At 37.0% G+C, this 18,730-nt stretch overlaps 1 protein-coding gene across 1 annotated transcript in view; it reads right to left on the reverse strand.

Annotated features, from left to right (window-relative positions):
- The window catches only part of SGIP1 (SH3GL interacting endocytic adaptor 1), a 130,412-nt gene that overhangs the window by 17,494 nt on the left and 94,188 nt on the right, over positions 1-18,730 (reverse strand). Inside the window, exon 19 of the mRNA XM_089910545.1 lies at positions 5,692-5,803. Within this exon, the coding sequence (XP_089766671.1) occupies positions 5,692-5,803 (112 nt within the window). The remainder of the gene's footprint in view (positions 1-5,691; positions 5,804-18,730) is intronic.

Consider the following 18,730-nt stretch of genomic DNA (forward strand, 5'->3'; position numbering starts at 1 on the left):
AAACTAGACTTCAGCACCTACCATCACTCAGTCCACTGTTAGCAGTGGTTGCTCAAATGTTTTTTTAATTGCTAAGGAATCTGCTCAGTTTCTTTTCCAGGTTGCTCAAAATGAGCTCTAAGTGGTGTCTTGGTGGAGGATAAGGTTTCTCTTTTGAAAGAAAGTCAGCAAGGGGAGGAGGTGGAATTTATTAAGTCAATAAACATTTATGGACGCCTAACTATGTAAGCTGGGGTTGTTTGTTTTTGTTGTGAGTGGGGAGGCAATTAAAAAATGAGCAAAAGACATATATACACTAATATGTATAAAATAGATAACTAATAAGAACCTACTGTATAAAAAGTAAATAAAATAAAATTCAAAAAAAATGAGCAAAAGAGCCCCTGCCTTCAAAGGGCTTACAGTGTCAGATGGACTATGAGAGAAGTAGTCAGTATAAGCCAATAGATGAAGCACCCAGGCTCGTCAGTTACATTACATTTCTTTCTCTTTTTTTTTTTTTTGCGGTATGCGGGCCTCTCACTGTTGTGGCCTCTCCCATTGCGGAGCACAGGCTCCGGACGCGCAGGCTCAGCGGTCATGGCTCACGAGCCCAGCCGCTCCACAGCATGTGGGATCTTCCCGGACTGGGGCACGAACCCGTGTCCCCTGCATCGGCAGGCGGACTCCCAACCACTGCGCCACCAGGGAAGCCCTACATTACATTTCTGAACTGCATCTCAATTGTCAGAGTCAGACCTTTGGTGATTTATTAATCCATCCAGTGTCTAAGTCGATCGAAAATTTTTTATATAAAAATTAATATTTTCAACCTATGCTCACTCACTAAAGGAAAGTCTTTGTTCAACAGTAATGATTGTTCCTATCAGTGTGTGATGTGGCTACATTTCATGTGAGTTTAAATCATGGAAATCTGAAATACTGCTATATGGAAATATTGACATAGGTACTTTATGAAGTAAATTTAAAACCATATGAATCCCCATATGAAACATCTGTCTAGAATGGCAAGATTTCCAGGTCAACTGGCCTAGAGCCTTGTAAACTGGGTTCTCCCTGTTAGCACAGGCAGCATCATGTTAGCTGGTCAACAGAAACACTGGCCAATTTTGGTCACGAAATGTGTGGATTTGATTTATGTGAGGTCATCAGAAATACATCCCTCTCATAAAGTGTAAGTTTTACTGCTTTGATAACTAAGCTCATGGTTTTCTGTTCAAGCATACACACTTCTGCACATAGGCTGCTTCCCTTCCTTTATTTATCATCCCCTTTTATTGACTTGGGTACCAGGCAAAAATTCCTTTTCATATTCAAGACTCAGTTCAAAGGCAGGCCTTTCCAAGGTCTTCCTTAATATCTTCTCCATTCAGCCTTCTTTAGTTTTTCCTTTCTTTAGTTTCCTTGGACAAATGGACAGATTTTTTTTTTTTTTTTTGCATTACGCGGGCCCCTCACTGTTGTGGCCTCTCCCGCTGCGGAGCACAGGCTCCAGACGCACAGGCTCAGTGGCCATGGGTCTCGGGCCCAGCCGCTCCGTGGCATGTGGGATCCTCCCAGACCAGGGCACAAACCCGCATCCCCTGCATCGGCAGGCAGACTCTCAACCACTGAGCCACCAGGGAAGCCCAAGGACAGATTTAAAAAAAAACTGCTTTGTAGTTTCTTGCACATATTTACTACTGTGAAGGCAAGTACTGTGTCTTAGGTTCTGGGAAGGCAAAGGTATAAAACACAGAACCCAGTGCAGAGTAGGAACTCAATAAAGTATTTTAAAAATAAATTCATACATTTAACAATTATATATTGGCTGCCTAATCAATGTACCAGGCATTGTGTAATGCACTAGAATGGGCAGTGAGAAACAGGACAAATGTGGTCTTGAGCAAACTTCTAGTTTAAGCAGGGAGATATACATTTGAATAACTAATTGAAATATGGTGATAAGGGAAGGATAGACTATAACTGAGAAGCCTAAGGTTTTCTTGGGAATTAGAGAATTAGTTCCTAGCACAAGAGTTGTTCAAATAGGAGCTAATTACGGGAAATATGTTTCCCCCAGGTGGCAGCAAAGTCAAGGAGTTCTCTGCCTTTGAGCTACTGAGAAAGACTCAGATGCCAGAACACCAGTAGTAGATTTTTGTTTCCAGTGTATGGTCTGAAAACAAATGGGGAAGTCTTTGATACAGGATGAGAGAGAACCACAGGCAAAGCAAAGCCACGTGCGTTTTCTGCATCATTTCTCTATGTGGCGCTGTGTTTGGCTTTATCCTCCTCCCCACCTCTCCCCATGATGGAACTTTTGAACTTGAGTTGTTTATTTGAAAGTGAATAACAAAGGAACAGCAATTAAAGTCATTCGCTGCTTGGAGATGACATTAAATTTAGAAGAATGTCACTTCATGATCTGTTCATAAATTTCAGATCTCATAATTTCAATGAAATATACTAAATCTCCCATCTACCAATATACAGTATACACTACAGCTACTTATGGCAATATAATTGAAAAAAGACTCAATACGTGCAGTCATCCACAGATCAAAGGCTCAGTTAATTTGGAAGGGCATAGGAAAAGCACTAATATTAATTTGGCTCAAGTACCACATCACTGGAATGCTAAAGTCATGGACACCAGGCTGACTGGTACAGACCTCCGCAGACACTTGTCGGAGTGTGCTGGGGAAATGGAAACAAGATGAAGAACCCAGCTTGTATAGGGACAGGTTCGCAGGTGACTGGTAGGGTCTTTAAATCCCAAGACCACTTCTTGGGATTTAAAAAGGATTATTATTCAGGACTTCTTAACTCCCATTGCCCCATATCTACACCTGTTCTATAGTGGACTTTGCATTATATTTATGTACAAGTTTTATTTTCCATATCAATTGTCTTCACCACCAATATATCCCTGTCTAGCACAATGGCAGCCACATAATAGACATTCTGTAAATGTTAGCTGAGTAATTCAACTCAACTTGTTCAGCAAATATGCACTGGGTGCTCCATGCCAGGTCCTGTTTTAGGTACTGAGGATATAACAATGAACAAAATACTTAAAGTCCCAGCTCTCATGAAGCTTACACTCTAGTGGGGGAAGGGACAGACAGTGGACACTGAAAACATGGAACATGTTAATTAGCATGTTCATAAACTAGAAAACAGGAAGTATGTTAACTACGAAGGAAGAGAAAGTGAAGTAGGGAGAAAGGAAATGTTGACAGCGGAGAGGGCAGGAGAATTGCTATTTTACATAGAAGGTCTCTGATAAATCTGCTGAAGAATCATGAAGGAAGTGAGGGGGCAAGTCACTCAGATAGTTGCGAGAAGATTTCACTAAGGCGGAAGGAGCAACAAATGCAAAGACCCTGAGGTGCGGGTGGGGTTGGGCTGATGAAAGAAAAACAGCCATGAAGCCAGAGTGGCTAGAGGGGAGTGATTAAGGACGAGGGTGACCGAGGCAAGATCAGAGAGGTGGCAACTGGGATGGGTCGTGAAGGACAAATCTTATAGACCATTATGAAGCATTTGGCTTTAACTTTGAACAAGTTAGGAAGATTTTGAGCTGAGGAGTGACATGTTACATTGAAAATAGATTTCAGGGGGGACCAGAAGTGGAAGTACCCCTACTACCAATTGGATCTCTCTGAATAAATGACTGAATGAAAGCCAATTAGTAAGCAGACAAAAAAGCATTCATTCTCGTGTGATCCTTAGTGTTTTCCACTCCATTATAGACAGCTCTCCACATTTTCAACTACTCATTTTTTTTAGGGTGTGTTTCTACCTGCAATTCAGGGAAGCCTGAGCTTTCTAAGGTCCAGGTCAGTCAGTAATAAGTAGTCTTTAGAACTGGTGTGACAGAAAGTCATGCAAATTCTTTACTCAAAGAAGGGTCTACAGAAGAAACATGTATGTATGTATACAAAGTCTGTATACAACCTAAGCTAATGATGCTTACTTTTCTCTAACAGTTCAAATGCATATTCTGTATGAGGAGCTTTTAGTTGCTGTTGATGCATGGTCATGGCAAGTGATCTTTCTGCTCTGAAGATGAAAAAGAAGAGACGTGGGAGAAACCAGATCGCTATAGCCTGAATGCTTGTGTTCTCCCAAAATTTATATATTTAAACCTAATCCCTGATGTGATGATATTTGGGATGTGATTAGGCTATGAGGATAGGGCACTCAAGAATGAGATTAGTGCCTTTATAAAAGAGACCCACAAAGTTCCTTAGCTCTTTCCAGTATGTAAGATTCCGATGAACCAGGAAGCTGGCTCTCATCAGATACCGAATCTGCCGGGGCCTTGGTTTTGGACTTTCCAGCCTCCAGAATTTTGAGAAATAAATTTCTATTATTTATAAGCCACCTAGTCTGTTACAGCAGAGCAAATGAACCAAGACACCAGCATCCACAGTATTTGTTTCTCTGCAAAACTCTGGGCCCAGAATAAAACCTAAATGCTGTTTAAAAGGATATTTAGGGAGACTGATAGATCTCAGTGGCTAGAACGGAGTGCAGTTACTAATTATATTAGTTTTCCAGCATAATGTTGTTAGATTTAAACTTAAAAAAAAAAGCTAGTGTTTCTGAAGTGTAAAGAGGGTTAACAATTAGTCATATAGATTTTCACTTAAAATAGAGTTCCAAGTTCTAATTATACTTATCACTATTTCAAAAATTTTTATAAAACCGTCTAGTGTTCTATATGCACATTTAATTTTTTCTCTCATCTTTATTTCCATGGCTACCAAGGTTTTCTAAGCTCTAGTCCCTGCAAGTAAAAAATAAAAAGCAATTCTTTCCTCACCTAGGTTTGTCCTTTGTTTATACATCAGATTCAGACCTGGAATTGTATTAGTGACACACTTGAAAACCAGTTTGACTTAGGTGTTTAGTTTTCAGTGTAGACTAATAATCGCCCTTAACTTTTTTTTTTGAATCTGAACCCCTTTGTGAAATTGATGAACACTGTAGAGTGTCTATGGACAAATGTGCATGTGCACACACACATTAGATATGAAATATAATTTCAGGGGATCCATAGACTTCCTGAACCCCATCCATGGGACACCTTATAGAGAAGCATGTACATTCAGGTAAAAGCCCATTGTCAAGCTGTACTGATATAAGTATAATCAGGCTCATGTAAATAGAGAGTGGTACATTTTTACCTAAAATTTTTACTTTGCTGTGATTATTTTTTTTGGCTAGTTTTTCCTTACTTAACAAGGGTAACACATAACTTGTCCTCTTGCATATCTGCATGTTATGGGAAGGTGGTTTTATTCCAGGTTCTCCAATGCACCATTGTTTCAGTTTATATGTGGGTGGCTCCCACCCAGGAAAGACTAAGACAATAAAGACATGATCTAGACATTTCCTTTTGTGAGATAATACATTTTCTCATTGCTGATGGAGTTGGTTGGGTTTTCTGTAACCTGCAACCAAAACTGAATCAGAGATTTCTGTATTAGATTAGATTAGTGGACCTTTTGGCATATTTTTAAAAAAAGCAGTGAATTAATATTCCTAATCAAATTAATTCTAGGTATGCCACCTGTTACCGTTGACTGGATTTTTTTGTTTGTTTTGTTTTAGGATATGGAATGAAATAACTATACGTAAGGTGTCCCCACTGAATTGGATAGAGTTTGGGGAATACAATGGACCAAGTCCCAGGCTTACTTGCTCGGATCTGCTCCTTTGAAGTAGGCATTGACCGTTTCTGTAAATGCTGCTGCAACAGGGAGGGTGTCCTGGGCTCCCATGGTTAGGGGGCTGGGTCCCCTGGAAGAACCTGCATGAAATGAAAAATCTTCATTTAATATGGATCGGAGCCATCTTAGTATATGTGGAACTAAAAGCCCATTAAAGGATTAGAGGATGAAATCTAATTACTGAAAAAAAAAAAAAGCCATGTGCTAAGAGCCATAACTGTATATTCAACATAGAGCTCAAGTATTTAAAAGGAAATATTTGGCTGGTTTACAGACAAACACACTCGAAATTAATGCAACGATGTATTTTACTACAGAAAAAAATCCAAGCAGAAGAATAAAGTCATGGGGGGTTTCAATGTTTTACATAAAGCATAAGGCAGTGTTTGCATGACAGTTTGTACAGCAGGTAGTTAGTAAGAAAATTATTAGCTTCCTATTTGAGCCTTCACCTTATACAATTGCCCACACACTCAAAACTGTTTGCATTTCTTCATTTTAAAGAGACAAACAGCCATGGAGCACCATGTTACACATTGTCCTTCTCTGGGGTGTTTCCATTTCAAAAAGTCCAATTACCCTCAGATCAAGTAGGCTCAAGTGTACATGTCCCCAGACATACACAACCCAAACGTCCACCTTGACTTAGCACAAATACATCAATGCATCAATTCACATTATTAAAAGTAACAGTTCACTGACCATCTACTACATACCAGGCACTATACTGGATACCTGACAAGAATTATCACATTCTAGCCCCACATCAGCCCTGTGGGATAGACATTATTATCCCCATTTTACAGAAAGAAAACTGAAGCTCAAAGAGCTAAGTGACTTGCCCAAGATACAGTTAGTTAAGTGGCAAAACTAAAATTCAAACCTAGGTTTGCCAGCCTATAAGGCTCATGGTTTTCCCTATACTGTTTATACCATATTGTTTGTCTAAATGAAACATTTTCCTGTATGTTTTTGATACAACTTGAGGTTTCCAAAAGGAGTGAAGTTTAGGATTGTTGTCTTCATTAATAATCTTTAGACCTGGTACTGAAGAGTCAAGTTTTATAAGGACAAAGTATTTAATTATGTCACACATTCACTGCTTCTCCTTCTTATCACACAAAACACATTTACTCTTCTCCACCTCATCACAGACTACGTGTTATGCTTTTTATCTTTTACCTTTAGTAACTCTCATACTCCTCTCTGATTATGAAAAGATCTACCTTTGTATATGTCCCTCCTCAATAAAGCTTTCCTTGATAATTCTAGTTCATCCTAGTGTCTACATTTTCTATCTTCCCTTGTCTTTCAATATCTTGGATGTAGTAATGGATCACCAACAAACATTGGCTTATTATCTGCTATGTATCAGGCATTATGGTAGGTGCTGGGGATTCAGAGATAATTAAACATAATCCTTGTCCTCAAGAAATAGGTTTTTGTTGTTTACGAGCCACGCCTCGAGTGGTATTTTGTTACAGCAGTCAGAATGGACTGAGGCACGCAGTCTGGCCCAGGTCTATCCTTCCTCACCTCTTCCCTCTCTTTCCAACAACGCTATACCCTAGCTGTGTTCACCTCTGAGCACTACAGTCCTTACTGTGGGTTTAATCAATAATGCCAGAGAAGGAAAGAACATCAAGATTGTACAAAGAACCCTTTTACCTTAAGGATCCACAGTTTACAATTCTAATTTCTTCACATCCCTATACATTGCAATTAATATGCCATCTTCTATTTCACTTTTTTCATTTATTACACAATTTTCCTTATTGCTATCTGGTCTACATATCATTTCCATGAGTATATATTATTCTACAAAAATTCTCCAAATATTGGGTCATTTCTAGGTAGAAATTATTCTAAATCCATCTTTGTATAAATTGGTCTTTTTCTTTTAATTATTTTTTTAAGATATAGTTTTATTACTACAAAGTGGGATGACCCAACCATAAGGCAGATAAATTTTTGATTGCTAAGAATGCCGGATTATTTTATCTTATTTTTAAAAATAAATTTATTTTATTTATTTATTTATTTTTGGCTGTGTTGGGTCTTCGTTGTTGCACGTGGGCTTTCTCTAGTTGCGGTGAGCAGGGCTATTTCTTTGTTGCGGTGCGTGGGCTTCTCATTGCAGTGGCTTCTCTTGTTGCGGAGCACGGGCTCTAGAGCGCAGGCTCAGTAGTTGTGGCACATGGGCTTAGTTGCTCCGTGGCATGTGGGATCTTCCTGGACCAGGGATCGAACCTGTGTCCCCTGCCTTGGCAGGCAGACTCTTAACCACCACGCCACCAGGGAAGTCCCCCAGATTATTTTACATAAAGATTACACTCAGTGAAAATGCTATTAGTAATAAATGAATGCTTCTGTTCCCCTGCAGTACCTTAGAGAGTCTTTGTTACTATGAATTGGAAAACTGGGCTAAAACCAGGAGAGTGTCTAAGATGCTGAGAAATTCAAACCTTATGGCCTAAGGTGACTAAGAGGGGCCTCAAAACTATTTTCAAATATCTGAAATAATATTACCAGACAGTGACTCTAGGGACCAGAATTCATGGCCATGGATCTGCAAGTTAATAGCTTTGTGACCTCGGGCAAATGAATTATCTTTAGGCTTTCTCAACCATAAAATGAAGGCAATAGATCACATCATCCCTGTGTGTTAGGATTCTATAGTTTTAAGTTGTTTATAGGAATTTAAGGAGTTTTAAACAGTAGGAACAATTTTCTCACACAGAAATAAGCTGCTTTGAAAACCGTATCCCTTCACTGGTGGTTTTAGTGAACCTGCCAAATATTTACTGGGTCTCTACTATGTGTAAGATAGTGGTGGGAACGCAGATATGTAAACTTTCAGGAAATAAGATACAAGTGTATAGGAAACCCAGTAACAATATCATATACAAACAAGAGCTTAAGACAATAGCTCAAGTGACAGCACTATGAGGTTTTTTCACTACAAGATTAATTGTCCAATGAGCAGAACAGGAAATTCTGCTCCTTGATTTAATAAAAAGAAGCCCAGACTCTGGTGTCACATAGACTTGTGTGTGAATCCCAACGCCTCCACTTACAATCTGCTGTGACCAGGAGCAAGCTATTTAATCTGTCTGTGACTCAGTTTCATCTTTAAAATAAAATATCAATAATATCTATGTTAAAGGTTTGTGGTGGACATCAAATGGGATATCCTTAGCGTGGTATATACTTGAAAAAACATCTTCTCGTTTTTGTTGCTGTTATTTTGTCAGGGTGAGTTTTACTAAGGTTGTTGAATTAGAGTTGGTTCTTTGAATTTGAATAGTTATTGAGGTAGAGAATGAAGGGAGGTACCACAAATGGTACTCCTCACTGAGCAAGGAGGTAGACCAACATTTTCAGGTTCCTTCCAACTCCAAATTTCTTTTATCATAAGAGCAATGAATTCTATCGTGCATGTTTAATTTTTTGTGTATTACGTGGGTGGCTCTCAGATCTATTCAAGTTGCCTGATAGAATGCTTGGACTCATAGGAGATGAAAGTTGGTTGAATGCATATTTGTCTGTTGATTCATTCGAATGTGAGTTCCTGTAATAAGTAGGCATTGTGCTAGTTGCTGAGGGATTCACAGAAATGTATGAGATGTACCCCTCCCTTCATGGAGCTTATAGTATAAAAGGGGACTATAATATTAAATACAAATGAAAGACAAAGCACTACATGAAGGTAGATAATATTGATAGTTAAGTATTATAATTATTATATTATTATTAATGATTATTTTTAAAGAATTCAATGTCGAAATAGTAATTATTATGTCTGTCCTACAATAAAATAAAATATCAAACACTAATATGGCTTTTTGTTCTTTATACATTGAGGGGATAAACAGGTTCAGTATAATTATCTCTATTGCACTAGCCCAAGTTCACTCCGCTAGTAAGTGGTAAAGATGAAATTCAATCCTAGGTCTCCTAGTGCTAACAAAAAGAGTAGTAGCAACAACGAAAACTTTGTACCTCTTATCGCATACTAAGGACTATTCCTGTATTACCTCTTAATCCTGATAATACCCCTATTAGGGAACTACCATTGTTATCCCTGTTTTCCAGAGGAGAAAACTGAGGTTACAAATCATTCAGTAGCCTTGCCCACAGTCACCCAGTTAGTAAGCAGTAAGCACAGCATTGGGATGCAAACCTAGTACTTCCTGACTCTGGATCCTGAACTCTTACCTACACTGCTCATGGAACATGTAAGTCAGAACAAAATTATGTTAGACATCTGAGGGTGCATATGTGGGCCCCCAAGGAGGACAAGTTGCTGCCATTACCTTGTCGAGTTCTGACAAAATAGCAATTCCAGGGTCCTGGAAAGCAATTGCCATGCACACTTAGGGAGTTCTGAGAAATGGAAAAAGGCACACAGAGTCACCATCATGTGATGAAATTTTCTGAAAGGCAGTTTTCTGTGACTCTCATTACCAAGCAAGGTTATACACACACACACACACACACACACACACACACACACTAAGGCTAAAGAAAAATTAGTATGACATCTTTAAAAGAAGAGGTCATCCTACTATATAGCACAGGGAACTATACTCAATATTTTGTAATAACCTATAAGGGAAAAGAGTCTGAGAAAGAATATATATACATATATATATATATATATATAAAACTGAATCACTGTGCTGTACACCTGAAATGAACACAGCATTGTAAATCAACTAAAAGAAATCAATAAAAAAAAGAAAAAGATAAGGTTGTTAATTTGTGAAAGCATTTCCTGAGTAGTCAACTGAAATATGAATGTGAGTATGGAGTAGGGGCTGTATATGTAAAAATATGAAAGGAGAAAGGGAAAAGGGAGAGCGATTTTAGAAGAGAAAGGGAAAGATACAAATAAAAAAAGAGGGAGAAAAGGAAGCGAAATACCCAGGTACAGAACTTGAGTAAGAGTACAAGGTTTACTTCATAAATAAATGGCTGTTCGAGTCCCGGGTTCCACAGAGACGCCTGGTACTACACCACTGACAGTCTTTTGTGTGGAGGGGAAGTGTGTCCTCACGGTGTGCCCAGAGCAAGCCTGTCCGGTCCCCCTGCCCCCCTGTTCGGTACAATTTACTCCATTTTCTGTATAATGTTTTCCACTTTGCAAAGTTGAAATTTAGAACTTTTTTCATATCAAACCAGCTCATGAAGAAGACTTCTTTTGAGTTGTTTTAAATATAATACGAATTTATGTCAGAGTAGTGCTTCCCTCAGGGGTGTTTGTAGCGTTTGTCACTATAGGCTTAATAAATGGTAATAGCTGTTATTTATTGTGTCCTAACTCTGTATGATGCTTCATATGCATTACCTCCTTTGATTCACACAAACACCTCACCAAGTAGGTGCTATTTTTAACAACCTTGTCTTACAGATGAGAAAACTTTGGAGGTGTAAGTAGGTCAAACTCAGAGAGCAAGTGATCTATACTTTTATGCTTTGCTGTTACAGTAAAGAATCTAGAACTTCTTCGGAGGCTGTGGGCTTCAGTAGTGACTGTGCTTCTTAGTTAACATCTGCCCTTGGGCAGGTCACTGATTCTAGCTGCATCCCTATTAAATTGGGACATCAATGTCAGTGCCGCCAACTTTATCTGACTGTAAAGAGGATTTGCACTTACAAATGTCAGGAGTCAAAAGAGCTGCAAATTTTACTCTCTTTTCATCTGGGTTTGGAAACAGTCACTCTGAAAGTACAACATGAAGCATGGACAGCAGGAGAGGGCAGTCTTGTTTGTTTAGAAGACCATTACCAGCCTTGCAGCCTACCAACCCGAACAACTGCTGCTCCACCAGGCCCGCTGTACACGCAGGGCAAATGACCCTTATGTCCAGGAGTGAGAATGCAGGAGACAGAACCAACAGATGGAAGAAACAGACAGCATCAGAATGCATGAAAGAAGAGAGGAGAAATTCCAGGAGTTGTATGAAGAAGCAGAGAGTGGGAACTGGATTAGCTTTTTCTAAAACAAAGCAAATCATATTAGTAGAATTAGTAAAAAAATATATATATATATAGTCAATTCAACTATAATTTATAGAGCATATTCTGTATAATGTGATAAAGACAAAAATGTTGGAATCAGATTGAATTAAATTTGAATCCTGACTTTATCACTTATTGTGTTACCTTGGGAAAGTTACTTAACCTCTCTCATGTCCACCTTCATCATTTTGTAAAATGGAGATAGTACCTTCTACAGATACTGTGAAGATTACATATGATGATATAGAATGTCTTTGTTATCTGAGGATAGTCAGTATCAGAAAAAAAAGTCACTTAGAAATGAATGCATTTAAACGGTTTCCAAAATTTCATAGGATATAGTAATAAAAAGGCTTGACTTGCACTCTAAATTGTCATAAACTAAATTTGTGAAAACAATCTTTTATTAACACACTGCAATCAAATAATCAATGAGTTCTTAGAATGAACAAAAATGATTTGTGTTGATATTTTGAGGAAAGGCATACTTTTCTGATAAATTGTATTATAGCTTCATACAACAACCTAGTTTCAGATTTGGTTTTCTTTCATGATTATAAAGTGATCCTATATTGCAGGGTTACTTGAGAGTTTTATACATTTTCCTAAGGGTTTCTCAATTTCTTGATTTTCTTTTGAAGTGGCTATGATGTAAGCTTCCTTTATTTCTTCTTTTTCAATTATTAATAGTATTATTTCTGCTAAACCCTCAATTGATGATGACTTTGAATATGACCTAAGGAGCTTTACACCATCACTTTCCTTGACTTCATGGAATCCTGTATCCTTTCTAAGATTGGCAATTTCATTTTGCAATAAATGTGCACTGCACCTGCATTGCATGTCCATTGTTTGTTTCAGACATTTATGGAAAAACTGACTACATCTGCATATTATGTGATGAACGGTGATAGATGCTAGGGTTAATTTGGTAAACTGATTTTAGAATGGGGACTAATGTTCTAGATTAATACTTTCATGTCGAGTTGGTCTTTACTTTCCTACCAAATCCAGTAACTGCAAAGACACCCGTAAGGACACTAAAGTAAGGAGTTTCGCCAGTATATGTAAATCTGAGTACCTGAGCATAGTAAATACTCAATAAGTAATAGCCATTATCATTAACAGAGAAGGAGAATTTCCTGGGCAGTCACAATATGTAATATATTGTTTCAGGCTGCCCTCAACACCATATGCATTTAGCATACAAAGTAAGATAAAGAGACGATTAGAAGCTTTTCTTAGCCCAGTAGAAAGAATTTTATCGTGAGAGCTTAACTTGAGAAGGTGAGTTGTACTTTTGTGACCTTGTGAATCTTAGCTAGCTGAAGTGATGGTTAATAAAGTAATATTACTTTTTAAAAAATCATGGCAACTTTGTTTAAAAATTTTTAGGATAGGTTTGTAAGAAAAGGAGTCAAAGGAAAGTTATTACATATAAAATTTTCTATTTTTTTTTCTCTGCATCTTGGAATGTTACAACTTTACATAAACTAGTTGAGTTAAATTATTTGAAATTTATCTTATATGTGTATGTTGTATGTGTGTGTATATGCTGCATATAAAAGTGTACATGTAAAATATTTTGTGTATTTCGGTATATTTTTGTCTCTTTTAGAATTCTAGGTCTAAAAATTCTATATCTAATGAATGCTGTAGGTTAATCTCATAAATAATAATGCTGTGATGATAGCTAAACTGAACATATACTTTTTGTATCCCAGGACTATTCTAAAAGTTTCACATGCATTACCTTACTGAATCCTCACATTTAAAAAAATATTATTATTACTATTTTGCAGTTGACAAAACTGAGGCTTAGGAAAGTCTGAAAGATTCCCTAAGTGCTAGTTTGGTTCCTCACATCCTGAAGTAAGTGGCATCAATTGACTTGCTAAGTGCCAAGTGCCAGTACAGAGGAAAAAGGGCAAACCTCAAATGAGGAGTCACCAACATTACTGGGTACTTGCTATGGGCTACACACTCTCGTTTATGCTTTACACATACTGCATCATTTAATTATCACCACAGTGCTGTGCCCACATGGGCACTACTACATATTACAGATCAAGAAACTGAGTCTGAAAGAAGATAGTCTTTGGCTCACATTCTCACCGTAAGCAGTGGAGTTCGTTAGGATTCAAACGAAGGTCCACTTAACTCCACGCTCCTTCCACATAAGGAGCCCCATAGGCTTGTCTCGACTCACAGTGGCTTTGGGTGAGTTATACTTGTTACATGCTTTTCAGTGTGCAAGGCATACACCTTCAGGAAAATGAGGAAGGCATACTTAAAGTCAGTTATCATAGAGTAGAGTTAAGGACACTGAATTTCTGGGTATGTAAATAGGATTAGAGTTGTTTTCAGTCTTCCTCTTCAAAAGTCCCTGCTCACCTGCCTTGGAGCAATATACATATATGTAAAATATATACATATATAGATATATAAAAATATATTTTATGTGTAAAATGTATATATACACATATAATATATATATTTCACGTGCAGATAACTGTTGCTTTTCAAATTCCACTTAGTCCATAAACGGGATTGGTCAACATTTTTGTTGTATTTTACAGAGAATTTTCTTCAAACTGGGTCTTTGCTTACAGTTCTCAAACCATCATCCAACATGAATTAATGCCGTATTTAATTAACTTCCTAAAACAACATGGTTGACTCAGAAAATGGGAAAATTATGTTTCCTTTTCATCATCAAAGTCACATCAAGCATATTCAACACAAGGACTATTATTAGACATGGACATAAGGCAGGGGACAAAGCCATAATGAAAACGTCTTCAGTATGAGGACTCACATGACCAAAACCTATACAACTTCATACAGGCAATACTGAGAGTGATTAAGCATCTGAAGCTAAGCCAGCCGGAGCGTCGTATGACAAAGAATGTGGAGAAGACATGAAGAGCTACTCTACGGAGAACACTTATACGGGATGGCCATCGGGCCGAATACTTTACGTGCATTATGTCTTCTACTTTCCAAACATCTCTTTGAGGTACATACCATTATTAGGCATGTGTTACCATCGAGGAGATTGAAGCTTAGTGAGATTAAATAATTTGCTCAAGGTAACTTGCTCTATAGTAAGTAGAAAGGTGCTGTGACTGAAACCAGATCTAACTTCAATTGTATTTTCAGTGTTGGCCTGTTCATGTCAGAAAGCTTTGCTCCAAGATCCAGCTGGATGCACAGTATGCATTCTCAAGGGGGCAGCTTCTCCCCAAAAGGGGTAGAAATTGGTTCTTAGGGGAAGGTGAAGGAAATCTTTACCTTTTTATGTATGAAGCACACAGATATTCATACAGTACATAACCAGGTGTACAGTACATCTGTGATATTAAAATTGTACTGGGGAGCAATGAGGGGGAAACAAAGGTCTAAAAAGACTCTGTGGGTAAGGGAAGGGGGATAATGAAAAAACAGTTTGAGAAGATCTGGTTTACAGCTTTAAAAGGGTCATTGGTTGTGAATGTCCTTTACACCTCATCAACTCTCTTGGGAAAAACTTTACGGGACTGGTTTTGCTAAAGGATAATAATGGTTTATTTCTTTCTTCAAACTTACAGAGTGAATAATATTTATGGGGCTGAAATTATGGGTGGGCTAATCAAGATCATTGGGAAAATATCCAGTAAGGACCCCACAGAGGAACCATAAATGGCTAAAAATTTGAAAACAAGTTCAGCCTCACTAGTAATCAAAGAAATACAACAGGAAGAGAGAAATAATTTTTATCTTTTCAGATTAGAAAAGATCTGAAAAAAACAATACTTCATGCATGTGAGAATATAATGAAATAGGCACTGTAATATAATGTTGATGGAAGTAAAAGTTGGTATAACCTTTCTAGAAAACTGCTTGGCAATGTATATCATGAGCCTTTAAAGGTGTCATAAATTTAGCCCATAATTCCAATTTTAAGGATCTATTCTAAGAAAATGTCTTAAGGCCAAAGAATTATGTGCAAAGATGTTCATGGCATGTGGGAGAACTTGAAGCAATTTAAATGCCTAATAACTGAAGTGAAATAAATCACAATTCATGACAGAATAAAATGCTATGCAGCTATTAAAAAGTTTTCAGTAATTAAAAATATAGCTAAAAACAATCACATATCACATTTTACCTATTAGATTGGAAAAGATCAGAAATACTGACATAACTCAGTGTTGCTAAGTGCATGGAAAAAATGTTAATCATAATGCTGGTATAAATTTTTGGATGGACATTTGGCAATATGTAGTATTATTTTAGATGTGCATACCCTTTAACACAGTGATTCCAGTTTTAGCAGTTTATCTTTTGGAAAAATTCACACAAGTACGTGAGGACATAGGTTTAAGGCTGCTCACTGCACCATTTTACACAATAGCAAAAAAAAAAAAAAAAAAGAAAAGAAAAAGCCAACCTAAATATCCATTAATAAAAGAAAGGTACATGTATACAATATAATACTATGGAAACATTAACATGATTATATAGATGTATATGTATATAATGCACACACATATATATCCCAAACACTCCATATCATAAATTTAAATGGCTATTATTGAATGCAGATTATAGAGGAGAGTCTATCTTCTATTTGCATAAAACCGTACATACTTCCTTGATTGTTAAGAAACATACTTTTGAAAACGTGAAAATATTAAAATTTCTGAAATTGAGATGCATCTTGTAATCAATGTCAAAAGAAAACTGGCAGCTGCTCACAGAACATGTTCCAGAGTTGTCTTTGCTTGTACTTGTGGGAATGTAACCTTGATTAGAAGTGATCAGCTCATCTCGAGGTCCCCTCAGTTGAGTTATTTGAATTGACAACCTCTCATGTGATTAAATTTGGACCCTTATTTTCCCTTAAGAATTGTTTTTAAAGATTCCATCTGATGCAGTAATAAAGTGAAAAGTTATTTGTACACAGAAGATAAACTGTCACACACCAAGCTATGCAACGGCAGGCAGGAGAAACTGCCAGATTCTTTGAAAAGTAAACCATGGAATTTCGAAAGGTGGGACAAGTAGGTTATGACTGAATTATGCATCATGAAAGAATATATAACTCAGGTGCTAAAACTGTATCTGTCAACAACTTCTGGCTGACTTTCAAGAAAGTTACCTTTTGGCAATTTATAAATAAACTTAGGGAGACGAATGCAGATAAAACCTTGGAATTTTTGATGCGCCCCTAAATGAAACCATAAACATCAAAGAGAATAAAAAGATCCAGATTATGAACATGCTGTATAAAAAGCATCAAGTCACTGTGATATTAAATATAACTGCTGATGGCCAGAGTGACTTAGGTGTATTTTTAATTCTGAAATTGAAATAAGTTTAGATTCAATTTCTGATGGTTATACTGAAGATAGTGGCTTGCAATTTGTCTGTTATTGTTAGTTAGGAAAAAAATGCCTTTATACTTTTAATGAAGCTTATTTTGCACCTGAAGTGTTGTTAAACCAATGGAGCACATCCCAATGGATGGCTTTTTGGAATCAAGTAAATGCAGCACGTGTGCGCACACACACACACACACACACACACGTGTGATTTCAGCATTGTATTTACTCTTTTTTTTTTCAGTTCCAGGATCTTTTTTCTTTAACTTTATTGAGGTACAATTGAGAAATAAAATTGTAAGATATATAATGTGTACGTGTGATGATTTGATCTACATTTACATTATGGAGGATTCCTCCCATCTAGTTAATTCACACGTCCATCACCTCACATATTTTTCTCCCTTTCTTCCTTCCCTTCCTTTCCTTCTCTCCTTCTTTATTTCTTTTGTGAGAACATTTAAGTTCTACTCTCTTAGCAAATTTCACTTGTATCAATACGATACAGTGCCATCAACTATAGTCACTACGTTATACATTAGATCCTCAGACCTTATTCATCTTATAGTTGAAAATTTGTACCCTTTTACCAGCCTCTCCATATTTCCCCCACATCCAGGCCCTGGCAACCACTTTTCTACTCTCTGTTTCTATGAGTCTGACTTTCTCTTTTCTAGATTCCACATATAAGTGATACCATGTAGTATTTGTCTTCCTCAAGATCCATCCACGTTGTTGCAAATAGCAGGATTTCCTTCTTTCTCTGTATTTACTCTTTTATCTATACTTCTCCATATTGTTTGAAGTTTTAAACAGTAATGTGCTTACATCAATTTCACAATCAGAATAAAACACTGAGCTATTTTCAAATACAGTTTAATGGCATGGGGGACATTATCATACGTTAAAGTAAGAGAATGCATACTTATATACTGTACGAAAATATAAACTACACACACACACACACACACACACACGTCACCTACACAAGAAAAATCTTAGAAATAAAATACACCAAAACAGTGGTTATCTATGGTTATTAGGTTATAGATTATTTCATTTTTTATAGCTTTCTGTTTTTCTAAATTTTATATAATGAGCATGATTAGGGATAGTGTGGCAAAAAATATTATAAATAGAAGATGTGGTACATATATACAATGGAGTATGACTCAGCCATTAAAAAGCATGAAATAATGCCATTTGCAGCAATATGGATGGACTTGGAGATTATCATGCTCAGTGAAGTAAGTCAGACAGAAAGACGAATATCATTTGATATCGCTTATATGCAGAATCTAAAAAAAAATGATACAAATGAACTTATTTACAAAACAGAAACAGATTTATAGGCTTAGATAATGAACTTATGGTTACGGGGAGGGGAAGTGGGGGAGGGATAGATTGGGAGTTTGGGATTGACATGTACACACTGCTATGTTTAAAATAGATAACCAACAAGGACCTACTGTATAGCACTGGGAACTCTACTCAATACTCTGTAATAACCTATGGGAAAAGAATTTGAAAAAGAATAGATACATGTACATGTATTGATATAAGTGAATCACTTTGCTGTAAACATGAAACTAACACAACATTGTTAATCAACTATAC

This window comes from Delphinapterus leucas, chromosome 1 (genome assembly GCF_059928025.1).
Source record: "Delphinapterus leucas isolate spDelLeu-1000000601 "Yukka" chromosome 1, BTC_Dleu_Yukka2, whole genome shotgun sequence".
In the NCBI taxonomy this organism is placed as follows: Eukaryota; Metazoa; Chordata; class Mammalia; order Artiodactyla; family Monodontidae; genus Delphinapterus; species Delphinapterus leucas.